The sequence below is a fragment of the Cladophialophora immunda genome, assembly GCF_000835495.1.
Source record: "Cladophialophora immunda strain CBS 83496 unplaced genomic scaffold supercont1.3, whole genome shotgun sequence".
Taxonomy (NCBI): Eukaryota; Fungi; Ascomycota; class Eurotiomycetes; order Chaetothyriales; family Herpotrichiellaceae; genus Cladophialophora; species Cladophialophora immunda.
In genome coordinates this window covers 3,325,593-3,344,831 of record NW_015622543.1, presented here as the reverse complement: position 1 = coordinate 3,344,831, position 19,239 = coordinate 3,325,593, and the positions used below count along the sequence as shown (strand labels likewise).

At 51.7% G+C, this 19,239-nt stretch overlaps 6 protein-coding genes across 6 annotated transcripts; 4 read left to right on the top strand and 2 right to left on the bottom strand.

Moving 5' to 3' along the window:
- Positions 1-298: 298 nt before the first annotated feature.
- PV07_05583 (uncharacterized protein) lies at positions 299-2,041 on the top strand (the record flags this gene model as incomplete). The annotated part of the gene is made up of 2 exons (XM_016392492.1): positions 299-320; positions 375-2,041. The coding sequence occupies 2 exons, from the start codon at positions 299-301 to the stop codon at positions 2,039-2,041; spliced, it is 1,689 nt and encodes a 562-aa protein (XP_016250011.1).
- A 692-nt stretch (positions 2,042-2,733) lies between these two features.
- On the top strand, positions 2,734-3,968 carry PV07_05582 (uncharacterized protein; the record flags this gene model as incomplete). The annotated part of the gene is made up of 2 exons (XM_016392491.1): positions 2,734-3,340; positions 3,427-3,968. 2 exons carry the CDS (start codon positions 2,734-2,736, stop codon positions 3,966-3,968), a joined length of 1,149 nt encoding a protein of 382 aa, XP_016250010.1.
- A 707-nt stretch (positions 3,969-4,675) lies between these two features.
- PV07_05581 (uncharacterized protein) lies at positions 4,676-7,841 on the top strand (the record flags this gene model as incomplete). The annotated part of the gene is made up of 4 exons (XM_016392490.1): positions 4,676-5,423; positions 5,476-5,540; positions 5,646-6,111; positions 6,160-7,841. The coding sequence occupies 4 exons, from the start codon at positions 4,676-4,678 to the stop codon at positions 7,839-7,841; spliced, it is 2,961 nt and encodes a 986-aa protein (XP_016250009.1).
- Positions 7,842-8,535: 694 nt separating this feature from the next.
- PV07_05580 (uncharacterized protein) lies at positions 8,536-11,526 on the bottom strand. The gene is made up of 9 exons (XM_016392489.1): positions 11,362-11,526; positions 11,201-11,301; positions 10,871-11,142; positions 10,304-10,810; positions 10,041-10,233; positions 9,833-9,982; positions 9,289-9,776; positions 9,006-9,227; positions 8,536-8,920 (listed from the first exon to the last, which is right to left on the bottom strand). The coding sequence occupies exons 1-9, from the start codon at positions 11,518-11,520 to the stop codon at positions 8,709-8,711; spliced, it is 2,304 nt and encodes a 767-aa protein (XP_016250008.1). The 5' UTR covers positions 11,521-11,526; the 3' UTR covers positions 8,536-8,708.
- Positions 11,527-11,734: 208 nt separating this feature from the next.
- Positions 11,735-12,989, bottom strand: PV07_05579 (uncharacterized protein). Its single transcript, XM_016392488.1, has 3 exons — positions 12,523-12,989; positions 12,113-12,466; positions 11,735-12,061 (listed from the first exon to the last, which is right to left on the bottom strand). The coding sequence occupies exons 1-3, from the start codon at positions 12,892-12,894 to the stop codon at positions 11,867-11,869; spliced, it is 921 nt and encodes a 306-aa protein (XP_016250007.1). The 5' UTR covers positions 12,895-12,989; the 3' UTR covers positions 11,735-11,866.
- Positions 12,990-13,250: 261 nt separating this feature from the next.
- Positions 13,251-15,169, top strand: PV07_05578 (uncharacterized protein). Its single transcript, XM_016392487.1, has 4 exons — positions 13,251-13,348; positions 13,398-13,523; positions 13,584-14,285; positions 14,342-15,169. Exons 1-4 carry the CDS (start codon positions 13,346-13,348, stop codon positions 14,912-14,914), a joined length of 1,404 nt encoding a protein of 467 aa, XP_016250006.1. The 5' UTR covers positions 13,251-13,345; the 3' UTR covers positions 14,915-15,169.
- The last annotated feature ends 4,070 nt before the right edge of the window (positions 15,170-19,239 follow it).

Sequence of the window (19,239 nt, the reverse complement as noted above, 5' to 3'; positions counted from 1 at the left end):
ATGGGAACAGGAACAGAAGGAGGGCAGACCTCTGACTTTACGACCCGAGAACCAAGAGTCATATCGAATTCACCATTATTCGGGCCTCCGTCGATGCGTCTCGGAAGGCCAATGCCACCTCTGCGCTATCATCTGGGCCGAGTTGCGATCCGAGGCTGGATATGATCCGTTGGAAGAGCTGCGGCGTCTAGAGCATGATGATGCAATATTGACTGGAGTCCTGAAAGGAGGGGGCAGATCGTTCATCAACCACCGCCTCCTGACATTTCACGTCGGAGAGAAGAAGTCGAACACAGCAATGCATCTGCTTATGTCGTCTGGTACGAGGGTTTGATCTCTTCAAGTGAAGGCCATCTGCTGATACTCTGCGGAAGAGCCACATACCGCACCCATCCAAGAGGAGGTCGATGCGCAACTCGCCTTCTCTACCGAATCCGATGCCACCATATCTCTTGCGGACAAGTGGCTTCGGGACTGTATTGCTCAGGATACGGCTTGTGCTGGTGAGAGGCAAAGCGCCGTATGGGATAAAGCGTTGCCTGCTAGACTCATCTGCGTTGACGGCGAAGGTTCTAGCTGGCAATCAGCTCGTGTCGTGGAAACGAACAGATTATCCTCAAATACTCCTTACCTCACGCTCAGTCACTCGTGGGGAGACGGCAAGTTTCTAAAACTACTATCGACGAACACAACACAGCTCTATTCTTCCATTCCGGTGGACCAGCTGAGCAAGACTCACAGAGACGCTCTATCGATAACACGCAGATTGGGGTATCGCTATATCTGGATCGACTCGCTCTGCATCATTCAGGACTCCAACGATGACTGGAGATCACAATCTGCGCAGATGGCTTCGATTTACGGTAACTCAACGTGTAATATCGCAGCAGAGAATGCTTCTGAATCCGGTGGATGTTTCATACGCCGCAATCCGTTAATGCAGCGACCCTGCCAATTGACTCACAGCAGCGATCTGGATCCAGCAGAAGGCGTCTATGCCCATCGCTACCACACTGCAAACTGGTCTGCATTTCCGGAGTATTATTATTCTCCTTTATCCCTCCTAACCCGCGCATGGGTTCAACAAGAGCGCATCCTGTCACCTCGGGTTCTGTATTTCGGTGGCCCTGAAATACATTGGGAATGCTGTTCATTCCAGGCTTCCGAGGCATGGCCGAACGGTTCGCCCAGCCAAGACCATGGATTCGATGAGTTCTATCCACTCAAAGCGGCATTCGAGTCTCTGATCACTCCCTTTACGAATTGGGGACGAGACGAGCTCAACAGGTTTGTCTACGAGCTGTGGCACCACGGTGTGTTTCGGGAGTATACCGCAGCCGATCTGACGTTTGAGAAGGATAGATTGGTGGCTCTCGCTGGCATTGTTGGAGTCATTCAGCGGCGCACAGGCATGACTTATGTGGCCGGTTTGTGGAAGGAGTTCCTTCCGATGGAACTCATGTGGCGGAAAATGGACGCCCCGGTGCCAGCACAGAAACATCTCGAGCCCTTGCCTTGGAAAGCGCCTACGTGGTCCTGGGCATCAGTCAAGGGTCGGAAAAGGTTTGATCTCTCTGCGCTGCAAAAGCCGGAAGATGACAATATACTGTATTGCTCCCGTATCCTGAAATATGTTATAGAGCCATTGGACGTCGCACAACCTATACTAGGTGAGGTGTCAGGCGGGACCATCACCGTGACTGGCTTTCTTGCGCCTCTGGTTAGACCCAGTCCCGCGGAAACCATGGAAGCTGATGGACCGAATCGCTTCAAAAAGCCAAAGGACATCGCACTGGATATCGATCTTCCGCCGTCAACGCAGCTGTTCTACTTCTGTCTTATGAAGACCAGGGACAACGAGACCACGCTTACGAACAAAGGGCTCGTCATAGCGAAAGCAGTGGCAGAGACAGAAGAACAGAAAGACGGCGCCAAATATGCTGGCAGTTACATCCGAGTTGGCGTGTTTGTGAGCTCGTTCAAGAGTGGAATGGGCAGCGTTTTCGACGGTGTCGATGAGACTTCGGTCACCATATGTTGATAGCTTGATTCTCTCCGTGGCATCGCTGAATGGCAACGGAGGCCATTGTTTCAAGGGTGGCATTTCCAAACACCAATGTTTCATCGTCGAACCGCGTTCATACACTTGACAAGGCTGTGCACGGAGCTTACTCGCATTGGGATGCCCTGCTAGTGTTTGGGTTAAGCACCTCTGCCTCCTGCCCCTAGTTAAACTCAACACCTCAGACGCCCATGATTGAGCTTTGTAGGTACAGCCGACTCGGATCCAACTACGCTTTTCACAATTTACCCATCGATTCAGGCAGAAATGGTCTTGAGTAGCCTTCGGCTCGACGCACTAAGGCAGAAAAATTCCGGATAGTGGTTATATGCATAGGTCAACGAAGGTGCTATACGAAATGCTGCATTCTGTACAGTATTGCTTACTCAGAAACCCCCGAGGGCCCGCGTCCAAGCGTCTCGCTCGCCTTACACTTCTGTGAGCGACACCAGCCAATTAGGCCTCCATAGGACCTACCGGTTCCAGCCTGGTAAACAAGAAAATTCGTCCGTGAGACTGGGGTGCGGATTCGGCCGAACCGGAAACTCCAATGCTTTATTGCACCATATATTCTCAGTCATAGCCCTACCTATATAACATGGAACCATTCATTTCTGAGCAAAGGTCTAGTTCATCAGCGAGAGCATCTTGCCTCCGCAGCACAAGTCATCATGTCAAAGCCAATTCGCGTGGGCTTCATCGGGCTCAGCTCCAACGAAAACATCCAGCTCGCGGGGGCGTGGGGTAAGAATGCCCACCTGCCGTACTTGACACAGTCCCCAGACTATACCATCACCGCGCTGTGCAACTCATCCGTCGAGTCGGCGAAGAAGGCGGCCAAGCTGCATGGCCTGGACGCTAGCAACGTCCACACGTACGGCGACCCCGAGTCCCTGGCCAAGGACGACAATGTCGACATGGTCGTCTGCTCCGTCAATGTCGCGCAGCATTACCCACTCATCAAACCGGCCTTGCTCGCCGGAAAGATGGTCTTCTGCGAATGGCCTCTGGCCTCGAACCTGGACCAGATGAATGAACTGGCCGAGTTGGCCGAGCAGAAGCATCTCAAGACCATCGTGGGATTGCAAGGTCGCAATGGCGCATATGTCCATGCCGTGAGGAAGTTCATCGGCGACGCGCCAGGCCAATTGGGCGAGGTTCTCAGTACTTCCCTGGTTGGATGCGCGTTCCTTCTGGGGATGGCGACTCCTAAGGAGATCGCTTACTTGATGGATATCAAAAGTGGAGGGAACATGTTCACGATCACGGCCATCCACTGTGAGTTTCCCACGTTTTTCTTCCGCAGCAAGAGGCTGCAGGAACCACGAGAGACTTTCGCTAATGGGTTTGGGCCCTTCATTCAGTGCTCGACACTTTGACCGCCGCCCTGGGCGAGATCGAATCTCAGAATACTCTCCTGAAGAACCGACGCCCCACCCTCGCGCTGACGGACAGCGCTTTCAACGTCATTGAGCCGTCGTATCCCAACGGCACGCCAGAGCACATTCTAATCCACGGCGTCCTAAAGGGCGACATTCCATTCAACTTCCAGGTCCGCGGCGGTCCGCAATTCAAGGACACTCCGGCGTTCGACTGGCGGATCTATTGCACCAGGGGGGAAATCAGGGTCACCGGGAACGAAATGCTCTGGCTCGGCGGCGGCATCAAGGTGCAAGTGTACGACTTCGTTGCCAACAAGGTCGAGGATGTGGATTTGAGTCAGGTGCTGCAGGCGGACGTGAAGGACGATATAGCACACAGGATGGGATTGCAAGCTCCGGCCGACAATGTTGCGAGGCTCTATGAGGCCTTTGCCAAAGGCGAGACCGAGAAGTACCTGGATTTCAAGCAGAGTTTGAAGTGGGCGCGGTTCATCCACGAGGCGTATTCTGCCAACGGCATGTGAGAGTAGTGGAAGATGGCTCGCCCCCAAACAGAGGACTCGGGCCCTGTTCATGTGCAAGCAAAAAGAATAAATTTGCCTTCTGGAAGCATTGGTTCAAGCTCGACACATTAATCTCTCACCAACGTCGCGTTTTGGCGTTCGAGAGTCGAAGACTGGCTCCGTACTTACGCTTCTTCAACTGGCGATCATAAGCAAGCGGTGGCCTCTTGGATTTAGCCGGCATTTGCCAAGCAAGGGCGCCCTGGTATTACTCTTCAACTTTGTACTCTGTAGACCTATGGTCGGGACAAAGTGTGTCTATGGCAGCTCCGGCCTAATCCAGCCATCACAATCTCCTCGCCGTTACACAGACGTTGTGAATTGCGCACTCAATCAGATAGGGCCCATAATTATGATCGAGGGCTAGACCATGGAAGGTCAAGTGCAGATTTCTCCGCAGCATGAGGCGCCCATCTCAGCAACCAATCGTAGGATCCTGCAAAACAACAGGTTCGACGTTCAGCCTGACTGCGCCATTCCACCATGTGCAAGCTAAGTCACGGCGAAGCCTCGTGGACATGGCCTTCGATCAAGCTGTCTCCCCATCCTCAACTCGTCTCTTCTTCCATGCATAAGATGCGGATTCTGTGTCGTGATGCTCAACCAGCTCCTCGAGTAGCATCCGTTCGAGAACGTGCCGCGCCCGCGCCCGCTCCTCATGCCTCACGATGCGCCTCTTGGAGCGCAGACCCGACGGCAACCTCGTCTTTCGCGAATCCACTGACAACGACCTCCTCGCTTACGCAATCCTCTCCCATACTTGGCTAATAAATAACAACGAAGAGGTCAGCTTTCAGGATGTAGAGGCGGGCACCGGCAAGAGCAAGGCAGGGTGGAGGAAGATCCAGTTTTGCGCGGACAAGGCGGCGGCTGACGGCCTTCGATACTTCTGGATAGATACCTGCTGCATCGACAAGAAGAACAGCACTGAACTATATAAAGCTGTCAACTCTATGTTCCGTTGGTACCAGAACGCCGCTCGATGCTATGTCTATCTCTCCGATGTTTCGGTACAAGATGGCAAAGCGCTGCTTCAGCAAGGTATCTGCCATTGGGAGGCGGCCTATAGGAAATCCCGATGGTTCACGCGTGGCTGGACACTCCAAGAGCTGCTGGCGCCGACGTCGGTGGACTTCTTCAGTTCAGAAGGCGAAAAGTTGGGAAGCAAGGTCTCGTTAGAGGGTATTATTCACGACATTACCGGCATTCCAAGAATAGCCTTAAGGGGAAAGCCTTTAGGCGACTTCAGCCGTAATGAGCGTATGTCGTGGGCATCAAACCGGCACACCAGGGAAGCAGAGGATGAAGCCTATTCCTTAATTGGTATTTTCGACGTGTCTATGCCGCTCATCTATGGGGAAGGGAAAGAGAAGGCTCATAAACGACTTCTGGAAGAGATTGACAAAACTTACAGAGGTTGGTTCTCTTGATCCAGGCACTAAACGACCGGTTGAGCTGACGAAGCTAGGATATGATTCCGATCAATTCGCTGTCAGGTTTGATGTCTCGGCCATCCCCGAGGCCGTGCAATTCGTAGCAAGAGAGAACGAACTCGCCGAGATGGGTCGGCTACTATACGGCCGCAAATCTCGCTCCTCTGTCGTCCTTCACGGCCTGGGAGGGATCGGAAAGACTTAGCTGGTCATCGAATACGTCAGGCGGTATAAAGAGAAATACACTGCGATCTTCTGGGTAAATGCAAAAGACGAAGATACTATAAAGTTGAGTTTTCGGGATATCGCAAAGTATATCCTCGAGCAACAGATGGGACGGTCTTCCACCAGTACACTTACCAGCCTAGACTTGAACGGGAACCTCGACCAAGTCATTGCGGCAGTCAAGACTTGGCTCAACCTCCAAAGGAACACGGGGTGGCTAATGATCTATGATAATTATGATAACCCCCGGATAGCTGGCAATCGTGACCGCTCAGCCGTCGATATACGCAAATTCCTCCCCCGCGGTGATCACGGTTCAATCATCATCACTACACGATCGGCACAAGTTAGTCAGGGTCGTCGCATCCATATCCAGAAGTTGCAGAATATTCACGACGGCCTTGAAATTCTATCAAACACGTCCAAGCGGGAGAATATCGAAAACGGTTAGTTATTTAGACCTGAGATATGGATTTTCACACTGATAAATTCAGACTGTGGTGCTGTAGCGCTCGTCAAAGAACTCGACGGCTTACCTCTGGCTCTTTCGGCGGCTGGAGCATATCTGGAGCACGTCACTACGAGTTTCTCGGATTACCTTCGGCTCTACAATGAGTCGTGGTTGAAGCTTCAGATGACGAGTCCACAATTGAGTTCCTACGAGGATCGGTCACTGTACACGACATGGCAGATCACCTTTGATCGGATCGAACAGCAGAATGCTGCATCGGCCAAATTGCTTAAATGGTGGGCATACTTTGATCGACAGGATGTGTGGCTCGAACTCCTCCGACATGCAAAGTCCTCGGGCGACGAAGGGATACAGAACCTAACCGAGGACGAACTCAACTTCAATGAAGCCGTTGCGCTGCTTTGCAGCTTCGGGCTGGTGAGTGCAGACCGGTCTGTTCAGCAGCAATCCGGAACTGGAGGGTATAGTGTACACAGCTGTGTGCACTCGTGGACCGTGTCTGTTCTCAACAAAGAGTGGGACGGAGAGTTAGCAAGGCTGGCGTTGACTTGTGTGGCCTTAGAGGTCCCCAGTACGAATGAAAAGGACCGGTGGCTCTTACAACGGCGACTCCTTCCACACGCTCTACGACAGGATGTCTTTATAGCGGAAGGGAAGGTAGATGTCGGAGAACTGGATTGGGCTTTTTACAATCTCGGCATCATTTACTTCGACCAAGGTAAGCTGGCCGAGGCGGAGAAGATGTACATCCGGGCCTTGCAAAGCTACGAGGAAGCATGTGGTCCGGACCACACATCCACCCTCGATACGGTTAACAATCTAGGCCTACTCTACGCCGATCAAGGCAAACTAGGTAAAGCGGAGAGGATGTATATACGAGCGCTCAAAGGCTATGAGGAGGTGCTTGGACCGGACCACATATCGACACTGGATACCGTCAACAATCTAGGCAACCTCTATGCCTACCAAGGCAAGCTAGCTAAGGCGGAGAAGATGTGCATTCGGGCGTTGCAAGGTAAGGAGAAGACACTTGGACCAGACCACATATCGACCCTCGATACGGTCAACAATCTCGGCAACCTCTACGTCTACCAAGGCGAGTTGGCCGAAGCGGAGAAGATGTATATTCGGGCGCTGCAGGGTAAAGAGAGGGCCCTTGGACCTGACCATATATCGACACTCTCGATGGTTAACAACCTAGGCAACCTCTACAAGAACAGAGGCAAGCGAGCCGAGGCGGAGAAGATGTACATTCGAGCACTGCAGGGCAAGGAGAAGGCACGTGGACCGGACCACACTTCGACCCTCGACACGGTGCACAATCTAGGCCTGCTCTACGCTGACCAAGGTGAGCTAGCCGAGGCAGAGAAGATGTACAGTCGAGCCCTACAAGGCTACGAGGCGGCCCTCGGTGTCGAGCTTATGCGGTCATATATGCCCGCGTTGAACACCATGATCGCCTTTGGTGATCTGTACTCGCGAACAGATCGCAGAAACATGGCGAGAGTAATGTATACTCGAGCATTATCTGGATATATTGCCATTCAAGGGCCTTCTTCGGAATGGTGTGGTAAAATCAAGCACCGGCTTCAAGCATTGCAACTTCCATCAGCTGAGCCCGAGACTCTGGATGAGCAGAACGGAACTGGAAAGCCTGGGACAAGATCTCGTCCACGGAGAGATTTTCGCAAACCAAGAACGTGACTAATGGTGGAATCTGCAAATCCATATGCATATATTCCCAAGTGTGAGACTGGTATGTATATATTCTTAGGCTCCGATATAGGACATGATGCTTTGCGTGCTGCCGAAACACTAATCAAAAATCGCAATTGCGGTCTAGTAGGTTGGCCCCCGTTTGCAAATATTCTTGCCCGCGAGCCTGCGGATCCGTCCTCTGGTTGGAAAGGGAGGGTATTCAACTCAGATCATGGTTTCTGAAGTGGCAGAAAGGAGACGATACCTTCCCGAGCGTGGAACTTTGCTAACGTTTGCTGATGTCTCAAAGGAGACGACTGGGCACCGTTCTGGTCATCGTGATTTTAGAGGACTCGCATGGGTGACAATCTAGTCTGGTACGGGGTATCGCGTGGTGGCCAATAAAATAACCTCAAAGTGTTGCCCCTTTCGAGATCTTCGTCGACATGATCCTCTTTCAATTTGGCATTGTGGGGGTGGGTACAGCAGCTCAGCTAGACTACACAGTATATGCAAGGGCTCTCAGACCTGGAAGGCCGGGATATTGCGGAAAGTATCTCCTGTATACCGGCCACTGGATCGCATCGCGCTATCACTCGTCGATTTGGCATATCCCACTACTGTGCCTGGATATCTGGATACTCCACTTGCATATCCTAACTCCCCGCTGGCACCCGATTGGTGGCAATCCCAGAGACCGACAGCTCCCAGGCGGCGACACCCAATGGGGTCCTGAACACACCAGCATGCATTGGTCGGAATAGCAAAAGCAGGGCAGTCGGCAAGAAAACGTCCGACACCGCAATCGGAAACCATGTTCTTCGTCTCAAGACACCGTCCGCACGATTTGCTCAGGACTAAACTGCCCTTACACTATCTATTGGGCTCAAAATGTCGAGTAAACCAGTCTAGGTCAGTATCCAGCGTGAACTCGCTGAGGTCAATCTCCATGGGAAGCTCTTTCTGCCCAATCGCCTGGTGTGAGGACCGTACCGGGAATAGGTCTTGCTGATTGCTGGCCGAGGCGAAAGGATCGTAGCTATTCGCACTTGGAAGAATGGAACTCGCATCGAGGTTATGAGATGCTTGATGACCAAAAAAAACATCAGCATCCTTCTCAACGTGAGGCGGCTGTGGGGGTTTGCGAGATGACTCGGGGGAAGAACTTACACATGCTGAGCACCGCCAAAGCTAGCTGCGACAGATAGTCGACAATGCGCTGGACCACCCGATTCCCCCGGTCAAGGTTCTGCAAGGCTTCGATGGCCATGTTGAGGTAGATTGCCGAACTCTCAAGAAACTTCCACTGCGAGGGTGGAATGTCGCCTTCACTGCCAATCTCCTTGGGAGAAACAAGCAAGCCTGCGATTATAACGAGACTGGCATTGAATGCTTCCAGGTGTGACCGTGTAAGCAATCCAATGCTTTCGATACAGATGTAAAGGGTACTTACTGTAAAACAAGGAATAGTTCCAAGCCCCAAGGAGATCACGACGCCACCCGTTGGAAAGTACCACGGTGTGGACGATCGAAATGATAATCATGGCAGAGTCCACGCAGTTTTCGACGCTGCTGATACAGACCTGGTGCATCATGTTCGTCTCGGCGTCGTTGGTGACCCCTCCGTGCACGTCCAGCAGTTTCTCCAGGATGGGTCGATGAAGCAGGATGTGGAGGTTGTGGAACCGAAGGGAGAGCACCAAGTTGAACCTTTCCGTGATCTTGTCCTTTGCTTCCAATTTTTCCAGGTCTTGCGAACAAAGCGGAGTGTTACACACCCGTAGGCTCAAAGAAGGGAGGATTTGATTCTTCCACTCGTTGAGCTGCGTCTCCCCTCTGAGTGTGAGAGAAATAATTTCCGCCACGGGGAGAAACTCCTCGAGGCCGAGATTTTGCCCGTAGCATGTATCGATGATTTGATACATGACACTGTACAGGGCTCTGTTGGGGAGTATTGTTATCGTTCTGTCCTCAATTATTGTAGTCTGAATACTTACATGGTTGCTCGGAAGTACATTGCATCCATCCGTTGCCTAACGTCCGTCCTGGGAGTTTGCCCCATGACCTGTATATCGGCGGTCGGAAGCTCAAGCTTCACGTACTTTTCAGGAATCATACAGGGCCGGCCATAAGTCATGCTTAATGTGCTTAGACGGGGCTGTTAGCCGAAGTAGGAGCGCATTGGGATTGCGTGTGACCACTCACCGATCGAGGAGGATGCAGCCGAACCAGACGCGCTTTCGAATCTCGCTCTCTAATGGGGAGAAGTCCTGATTTGTTCGTGGTGAATGGAGACCCAACTGAAACGCCGTTGTGACGGCCAGCCCGTGAACAGTCCAGGCACGGACGGACTTTTGTGTGCCTTGCAGATACTGGCCCACAATGAGCAAGTATTGCACTACACAGCGTTAGTGTGTCATGTATGCGAATGCTGATATTTTGCGGCTGCTCAATAGGAGTTTTCACACCTAGTTCAAGACTGATGTTTGCTCTTGATTCCCTCTCACATAGGCCATTAGCTCTTTGATAGTACACGTCTGACTCTGCAATTCTCTCCTCCGAGGAAGTGTAACCGTCGACAGTCAAGGTGGTGGCCATGGCGAGAATCATGTTCAGCAGGCCGAGCCAGGTTCTCCGAGCCATTGTGAAGTTGGTGCGCTTCAGCTGAAAGTATGTTTCGCAAAAGGACTCCTCGTGAATGAATGGCAGTAGCTGACCGGTCTTCTGGAAGTACTCCTTGATCAGCCTCCAGGTGTAGGCTTCAGGTGGCAACCCGTAGATGTTGACACTCCTCCGTGAGCGATCCAAGGCGCTTTCGTTGATCTCGCCATGCACGTAATGCGGACGAGTGACTCGCATCCACTCAGCGGCGGCTGTCAGCGAGTTTGTCCCGGTTCCGATAGCGTGACCCTGCCCGCTTGCCTTGGCCAGCGCCAGTGAGATATGGCGCACAAAAGCGACGTTGGACGACGGACCTTCAGTGTCGGTGAGCAGCCAGGCGCATATTTGCAGGAGATTGTGAAGGGACACCCTACCAAAATAGCCACTGTCTTCTTCATCTGTGAACTTGATGGCTCCCATGCCGTCGATGGCATCTTCGCTAGTATCGATTTCGCCCATTTCCGCGTCTGCAGAATACTGAGCTGATGGTTCCGGAGGGAGAGCAGAGTCTGGTGCCGAAGGCAAAGAGCTATTTGCAAACTGGTGGACGTGGGCCGTGTCGGTCTGGGACGCCGACTGAGTCTGTTGCATAGCCTTCATGGTACTTTCGATGTCTTCAAGCCTTTGTTCCAGCCGTGACAGGTAACTAGGTGAAAATAGGACAATTAGTGATGCTCAGCAACTGAGGGTTTCATCGAGCGTACTTCCTTCCCACAGTCAGGCTCGTCGTTGTCCCAGCTTGTTCATACGAGCACTCACATCCCATCTCGTTGCAGAGGGAGCATTTTGGCCGACCTCCATCACACTATTCGATGTTAGCTCGGCTGCAATATGGGAAGGAGTCCACTCCCGTGGGACAACCTACACGCGACTTTCTGTGTCTGCAATTACTACATGCCAACGCAATCCTGCGTCGTTTTCTGGGACGAGCAGCAGACCCAGGTAGGTCGCTCTGAGCAGGTGTCGACCTCTCCCTAGACGGCGAGCTCCACTCCTGTTCGGCATCATTTGTTTGGGAGGCCATTTCACGCTGTTAGGTGGGGCCCTTGACCAGCCGCTTCAGGCAGATTGCACACAAAATGAAGGGTCGACGGAAGTTCGCTCGACGGGAACGTCGGGGAGGAAGGAGATATTTAACTTGGAGATCTGGTGGATAAGCCTGCGGAGAAAAGTCGGGGCGGAGTCCGGGGATCCTCCTTCGCTCCCCTTTCTACCCCACTTTTATGGGGAAGGGTTGGACGGAATATTGGTAGCCCGGTCCCAAGGATCCGGTCCCAGGCTCGAGTATTCGTACGAAGCCGTCAGGGAGCATTTTCACGTAACGACTTATCTTCTTGTCTAGGTGTGCGTCTACTCATGACTCCACCGCTTCACAATGATGCCTTCACACCCCTTCCCCATTTGCTGATGAAGCCCAGAAGTTCCTGAGCGACCTTTTCCTTGTGTGTCCAGCTCAGAAAATGAACCCCTCCTGGGAATTTGACCAATCTGGTATCTGCTGCGTTTGTGAACAGCTTGATTTCTTCCTCCGCGTTCTTGACACTGAAAACGACATCATCTGTTCCCTGGTTCTCGTCAGTCCAGGGCAGATCACGCCTAGGGTGATCATCACATACCTGCAACCACAGAACGGGACAGCGGATATACGGCAGTCGCTCGTGCAATCCATCTCGACCAGCAAGATTGACCGCTGCCTGGCAGATCCTTCTCTTCCCAGAGTCTCCACTGTAGTTGTGTCTGATGGTCTCGGACCAGAAGTCCTTAGTCTTTTGGTCAACAGTCTTTCCGAAACCAATGTCCATCAGGAAGTCGCAGTATCCACTGCCTGGTTCGAAATCGTGAGCTGGAGCAAAGTTGCCAGCCAACGTCACAAGGCCCGAAGTCGCTGCTGGGCCATCCCAGCAACCAAGTTCGCGGCTTCGGGGCGACTCAGAGTCCATCGATGATCCGATCGCGATAATGCCTTGAATCTTTACGTGAGTGTCAGTACCTGTTGCTCTTGGGCCAGTCAGATGGGGTGGTATACCCTCCCTGGCGCAAGAAGCGCCATTCTCGCAGCAATCCACCCGCCCTGCGAAGTCCCCGCAGCAAATACCTGATCAACTCCGAGTTTGTCCAAGGCCTGGAGTGTCATGATGGCAGTATCCCAGTATGTAAATGTTTCTGCCTTCTGCGGAAACGTGTGCCCGTGTCCGAGAGGCTCGAACGCTACGAGATTAGCCGCGTTAAGGAGAGCTTCATTCTCAAACTCGGGTAGGTAGTAGTCCACCGTGGTAGTGAATGGATTGAACAAGACAAGAGTGGGCTTCGAATGATCCAAGATCTCTTGCGACGGACGATAGCCAACTTCGATCCCCCCTAGGTGCGACACATGTAGGGTCTTCGTACGTAGAACCATGATTGCCGCAAGGATGCAAGTCCGCTAGTTGCAGTAAGTCCAGCGGCTTCACAAAAAGGATGCTGCGAAGTATGACCTAAAGATGACTTCGTACAGGATATTCTTTCTGTCAATTTCTTCGAGAAGTCAGTCTTTGCATTAAGTACGTAGCATCTCACCTGGAACGTAGGGACCCCGCGTAACCGCGGAGAATTCCCGGAGACGATGGGCTTTGTGACGGCAGAAATGAATATCACTTTTCCTATCTCCCCGACGTCCGACCTTGGACCGAAGTGCCAATGCCAGGGACAGCATCGAAGACAGTATATTAAGACATAAACAAAGCTGCTTCACATAGCATAATACAAAAGATTTGGCTCATTATAAGATCCCAATCCAACCAACACGCTAAGTTTTCAGCCGAGTCTTTAGTCTTACGCTTCTTCTCAATTCTAATTGCAAAAGCGCTGCAATGGTAAGGCATCATTGCCTCTGGAGTCGAATGGAAGTTCTAATGGGAGTAGGCACACCATCAAGATGTTCACGTCGGTATCGTGGGCGCAGGGATTGGTGGCCTTGCCGCGGCCATTGCCCTACGACGGGCTGGAGCCAAGGTGACTGTTCTGGAAGCTGCAAAGGAACTCGGCGAGGTATATTTTGTTCACTTTAACAATAATCTCAGACCTCTGACTAATCATACTGTCATGCAGATCGGTGCCGGAATTCAGATGACACCTAATGTATCAGTGCTCTTGCAGCGGTGGGGTGTTGACACTGTGATTGGCAAAAATTTGGTGCAGTTTGAGGAATTGAACATGCGCCGAAAGGATGGAACACTTGTTGGCCACACCAAAATCCCAACCTTGGAACGCAGCCTCGGGCGTCCCTGGTGGGTTGTCCATCGCGCTCACCTTCACGATGGTTTGGCAACCGTTGCGCGTAGCTTGGGAGCCGATATCATCATTGACGCTCAGGTCACACGTATTGAGTACCAAACTTCAGATAAGGTGACGGTGGAGACATACAGGCACGAGACTTACACTTTTGATCTGCTTGTCGGCGCAGACGGGATCAACAGCATTACGAGAAAGACGTTGTTCCCAAATGTCCACCCGGAGCCGCCGTCTACGAATTGCGCATACCGAGCTATCGTGCCTTACGACAGAATTCGAGAAGACCCGGTCGCCAGGGAGTTGATCGAAAAGAAGACGATGGAAGTGTGGATGGCTGAGAACGCATACATCATCACCTATCCTATCAGCGATGCTAAGCTCTTCAACCTGGTCCTGTCACATCATCGCCCAGAGAAACTGCGTGCCACGCAGAATGATGTCCCAATTGAAGAACTATGGAACGAGTACAAGGATTTTGATCCTCGTATTCAGCGCATTGTCAACATGATCGACAAGACTGTAAGAATTGATTCGAACTCCCAGGGAATTGATTCATTGTACTGACCTTGCGTTAGTCTCGATGGCCCCTTATGGTCACCGGACCCATGAGGTCGTGGTCTTCTCCTCGACAAAATGTCGTGCTCATGGGAGATGCAGCCCACTCCATGGTTAACCACATGGCCCAAGGTGCGGCCACTTCGATGGAAGATGGTGCCTTCCTGGCTAGATGCATCGCCAAAGTCGTTGAAGGCAAAGTCCGCATCGACCAGGCTATCAGGGTTTACGAGGAAGAGCGGATGCCGAAGGCCTACATGAAGCAGCAAGTCTCGTACTTGAATGGTGCCATCTGGCACTTACCAAACGGCCCTGAGCAGCGCGCCCGAGACGCTGCCATGGCGCCGGAGCTTGAAGGCAAATACTACGTCCGCAGCAGCAATCTCTACGGCGATCCACAAACCGTCCTCGAAGTCTATGGCTATGATGCCGAGGCTCACGCCGAGACTGCCCTGAACAAGTACCTTAATGAAGGCAAGGAGCCCGCTCACCCCGAAACTGGCGTGACTGAAGCACTACAACGCAAATACATGGACTGGTTTGTGGCCCGGCAAGAGTCTCACTCAGAACCTCAGCTTCAGGCAAGGCTATAATTCTCCAAGCTCAACTGAGAAAGTTAGTTTGAGGTGTTTTTGGGGTGGCAGATTAGCATAGATATGTATTTAGCTTCACCAGTATTGCCAAATTGCGCAAAGATTCACTATCATCCTAAAGTGAAGCGTCAAAATGTGGGCCTCTCAGACGGCTTTTGCTAGACGCAAAGGCGATGGTGCGTCCATTTGGAGTGAGTGAGGCACACGGCCAGGAGACATGGCAAATACTTCCAATCTTGATCTGGCGAGACAGAGGACTACCCGATTCCGTTATTCATAGACCGAGATCTGGAGACAAAGGGTTACCTGCCGCCTACGGCTTTTGAAAGCTGTGCGACGCTCTTTGAATTCCTGCATCCACTCGACAACAACAGGTGCTCCCTGTTCTAAGTGTGATCAGGAATTCAGCAGCATTTCAATCTTGAGGTCTCGAACTACGAGCACTCTGATTGCTAATGATAAACGGAGACAAAATCATGTTAGAAGGGGAAAGACGGAGCGTTTGCACGAGAACTAGGAGTTTAGGACCATAGGAGGAGGTGCGAACAGATTCGAAAATACCCATTATCCTGCTCATGCGTATCCTAGCGACCAGAAAGTCTCGATGTTTTTACCCGTATCTTCATCCACGTACGGCGGAGGGTCTCTCAGGGTGACACTTTCTCCATGAATCTCGGCAATCTGCCCAGTCAGGGAAGCATCAGATACCAGTTGTTGAACTCCTCTCGTGAGCGTAGAGAGCGGCGTGACGATCATCTTGCTGAAGAGATCTCTGCTAGGAGCGATGTTGGTCTCTACACGTAACATTAGTCTCTCCTCGACGCGCTGTCCGCAACACGTACCTATGACAGCGGGCGCCAGGGCATTAATCTGAATTGCTTGTCGACTGAGGGACCGTGCTAGCGAGCGGACCAGGCCAACCACAGCAAATTTAGATGTTGCGTAAATTGGAGCGACAGGCAGGGGATATAGACCGGCATTTGAGGCTGTGCAGATGATGCTTCCTCTTGAGGGATGTGCCATGCCCTCCACCGAGTTCTTCTTGATGTAGTGAATAGCTAACTTGACCGCTGTTGGACTGGGTGAGCGAGTCGCAATTTCCAGACAAAGTGAGATCTTACTGTATATCGTCCCCGTTAAATTTACATCTAGAGTTGTCAACCGGGGCTTGGAGGGCTTCTCTTCGTCTACGATAAGTGAGTCCTCTTTCGAGATTCCGGCATTGGCCAGGACAATGTCGATGCGACCGTGCTTTTTGAACACCTGCTCAAAAACAGTCGCCAATTCGTCCCAATTCGAAATGTCGGCGTTTTGGAAAGTCAGTTTGCCGCCAGCATTACGATACTCGGCTGACAACTCTCGGACGATCTCTTCACCTTGTCGATTGATATCCACCACCGCGACGTTGGCTCCTTGCTCTGCGAAAGAGCGAGTAATACCGAGTCCAATACCAGAAGCGCCTCCTGAAGACCCATTCGCTTAGCCAAGAATAATTCTATAAGGCCTCCATAAATCAAAAGATTTCAAGTCGATAAACTTACCTGTTACGACCACGACCTTCTTTGAACCCGCCATTATGCAAAGTGTGCTGTGTCTTGACGAATGTTGAACTGGCCCTGGGACTCGCTGCACTCGGTGTATTATGCGCTGGGGCAAAACACGAACGGAACAAAGCCCAGCTGTGGCAGCAAGCTCCCCTTTAAAGGCGATGTTTCTCCTATGGTGCCTTCTCCACGCGTTTAACTGTCGGAACTAAGCCGATGGCAGCAGAACGCAAATCATGGTGCGGATCCGTTATAATTCTACTGTTTTCACTACGATCTACCCTGCGTCCGAGAAGGCTCTTGCCTCCTGGAGACAGTGCACCACGTCAGCGTCACATGGTTGGCTCTATAAAAACGCTCGGCGGCACAAGTTTTTCTGGTGTTACCAGAGGATGAACGTCGTGATTCCAGACGATGAGAATGTCATTCAAGGCTTGATCACACTCACAAATCCGGAAGAAACGCCAAATCTTCCAAGTCCCTACTCCACCCATCCAAAATTTACAAACCATTCCATCTCTAGTCTCACGAGGCAGAGATTCTTTCCATCTATGCGATTTTAGTCGCACCGATGCTATCATCACTTAAGACGAAGCCCTCGGGCAGATCCGGAAGCATTGAAAGATAGCCCTTATTGCCACTGCTGAAATTGGGGTTGAACTTGACCTTGGTGTGGTCCAACTCTGCCGGTACGAAGTGGGCTTTATATTCCACTGGGTTGGTTTCCCTCGTCGCCCATGCTTCTACGGTCGCACGAGCAGCTTCCGGTAGAACGACTTTAGCCGGGCACTCATACCACTGTACCACGAGTTAGCAAGAAGTTGCGTCTAGATTACGAAAAAACGTACCGCCGGAGTGTGGACAAACGCAAGCATTATACGGGGGTCGACTGCTGGGTTGGACAAGCCGGCGTGCCACAGACGAAGGTCACGAAGGACAACCGATCCCTTCTTGACAACCGGTTGAATCGGAGGGGCTGTCATTTTTCGTTCTTCTAAAAGTTCATCCTTAATACCGAATTCCATCTTTTCGGCAGGTGTGCCAGGAGGATACTCGGCGCCACAATTACGGTGGTCGGCGAAAGTGGTGTCACGATGGGTGGCGATCCAGAGCTCAGTGCTTCCATTCGCGGGAGAGACATCGCTCAGATAGTAGTTGGTGACGATGGCAAACGGGAATGTGCCATGGTTGAAAGTGAGATCGGCATGGACTCGCTGTCGGGCGTTGAATCCACCCAGAGCAGTATTGCCGTTGACATAGTTGACGCAAGGCCTCGGTCCCAGGATGTAGGACAGCACATTCTCTGCCGGCGAATTCGCCCAGACATCCTCGTACATTAACTCTGGTGACAGTGGTGGCCCTTGAGACATGTTGCCAATTGGCTTGCCATCGGTGGAAAACTGCAAGGAAGTCAAATTTGGCTCCCAAGTCTCAAAATGAAATGCAGACAAAGACTTACATCGTTGAAGTGAGTGGTTGGAAGTTTGGCCATAATCAAGGCTTCCTCCGAAAGCATCTTGTTCAGTGTGTCCACATGCTCTACGTCGACTGCGTTTTCAAGGACAACAATACCATCACGGTGCATCGCCGCGATAGCTTTACCCAGGTTGGGTAATTCCAAAACCCCCGATGTCCTTTCCTCATCGGAAAGCTGTACAATCACCACCTCTTGGTGCTGGAAAGAAATCTTTGCTGAAGGCATTTTGTGTATTGTCGCGTTGTGTCTGGAGGGGAGCGTGTTGAATTTAGAATGGGAATGAGGAATCTACAAGGACAAAAATACTAGAATCAGAATCAAACGCGCTTTACCAATCTCATCTATGGACGTCAGACCATAAGTGTTCGTGTACTCATCCCACGAGGGGGCACTGACTTGTTGCCACCGAGCGAGCTCCGCCTACAATGCTGCTCCCCGCGGCTTGCCTCAGAGGAACAAGGACAATGTCAGCCGGAACAGAATCGATAGTGTGGAGGGAGTCTGGAGGCTTTGGGTCCATACCAAATTTTGCTTGAATCTTTTTACCGACCGATTGGAAAGATGCCGAACCGAACCGAACCGAACCCACGAGTGGAACAAAAAGCGCTAGGTCAGGGACACTTTTGGAGTGCTTGCAGGGTGGTTAGGCCCATGCACGTGTGGAGATAGGAAATTCATTGAACATCCGAGATTTCTGGAGGGTTGGAATTGAGACCAGGGGTTCAACAAATATTCAATGCTAGATGGATTGATATCTGAGGTGTTTCAGGAATTTTATTTGAGGCCTTGAGTGAGACCGTACGGAAACGTAGGCTTCGAGACCACGAATTATCAAGCACCAATACTACTATCGAAGCCACCATGCCTGTCTCGTTGGCTATCTTGGGGGCTGGAATTTTTGCTCGCGAAGGTATGTCCATGTGAGGCTGACGATATGACTCCAACTAACGTCCACGCAAAGAATACATTCCAGCCATCAACTCTCTCAAAGAAGTAGAACTCAAAGCCGTCTATTCAAGATCTCAAAAGTCCGCCGACGCTCTTGCTGCCCAGAGTGAAAGCAAACCAGATGTCTATTATGACTCGCCCAGTACCGCCGGCAAATCTGCTGACGACATGCTCAAGCGCACAGATATCGATGCAGTGATAATCTGTGTTCCAATCCGTGCTCAACCCGAATTCATTCGGAAGGCAATGAAGGCTGGAAAGCATGTCCTCAGCGAGAAGCCCATCGCCAAAGACGTCGCTACGGCAGAGGAGCTGATCAAATGGCGTGAGGAGAATTCCATCAAGTCAATCTGGGC

Coding starts and splice junctions, on each gene's coding strand:
- PV07_05579 (XM_016392488.1), bottom strand. CDS start 12,894: ATGGTTCTACGTACGAAGACCCTACATGTGTCGCACCTAGGGGGGATC. Junction 12,467..12,522: donor CGCTTCTTGCGCCAGGGAGG/GTATACCACCCC, acceptor ACTCACGTAAAG/ATTCAAGGCATTATCGCGAT. Junction 12,062..12,112: donor GTCCCGTTCTGTGGTTGCAG/GTATGTGATGAT, acceptor GACGAGAACCAG/GGAACAGATGATGTCGTTTT.
- PV07_05580 (XM_016392489.1), bottom strand. CDS start 11,520: ATGGCCTCCCAAACAAATGATGCCGAACAGGAGTGGAGCTCGCCGTCT. Junction 10,234..10,303: donor AAACATCAGTCTTGAACTAG/GTGTGAAAACTC, acceptor AACGCTGTGTAG/TGCAATACTTGCTCATTGTG. Junction 9,777..9,832: donor ATGTACTTCCGAGCAACCAT/GTAAGTATTCAG, acceptor ACTCCCCAACAG/AGCCCTGTACAGTGTCATGT.
- PV07_05578 (XM_016392487.1), top strand. Junction 13,524..13,583: donor CTGCAAAGGAACTCGGCGAG/GTATATTTTGTT, acceptor ACTGTCATGCAG/ATCGGTGCCGGAATTCAGAT. Junction 14,286..14,341: donor TCAACATGATCGACAAGACT/GTAAGAATTGAT, acceptor ACCTTGCGTTAG/TCTCGATGGCCCCTTATGGT.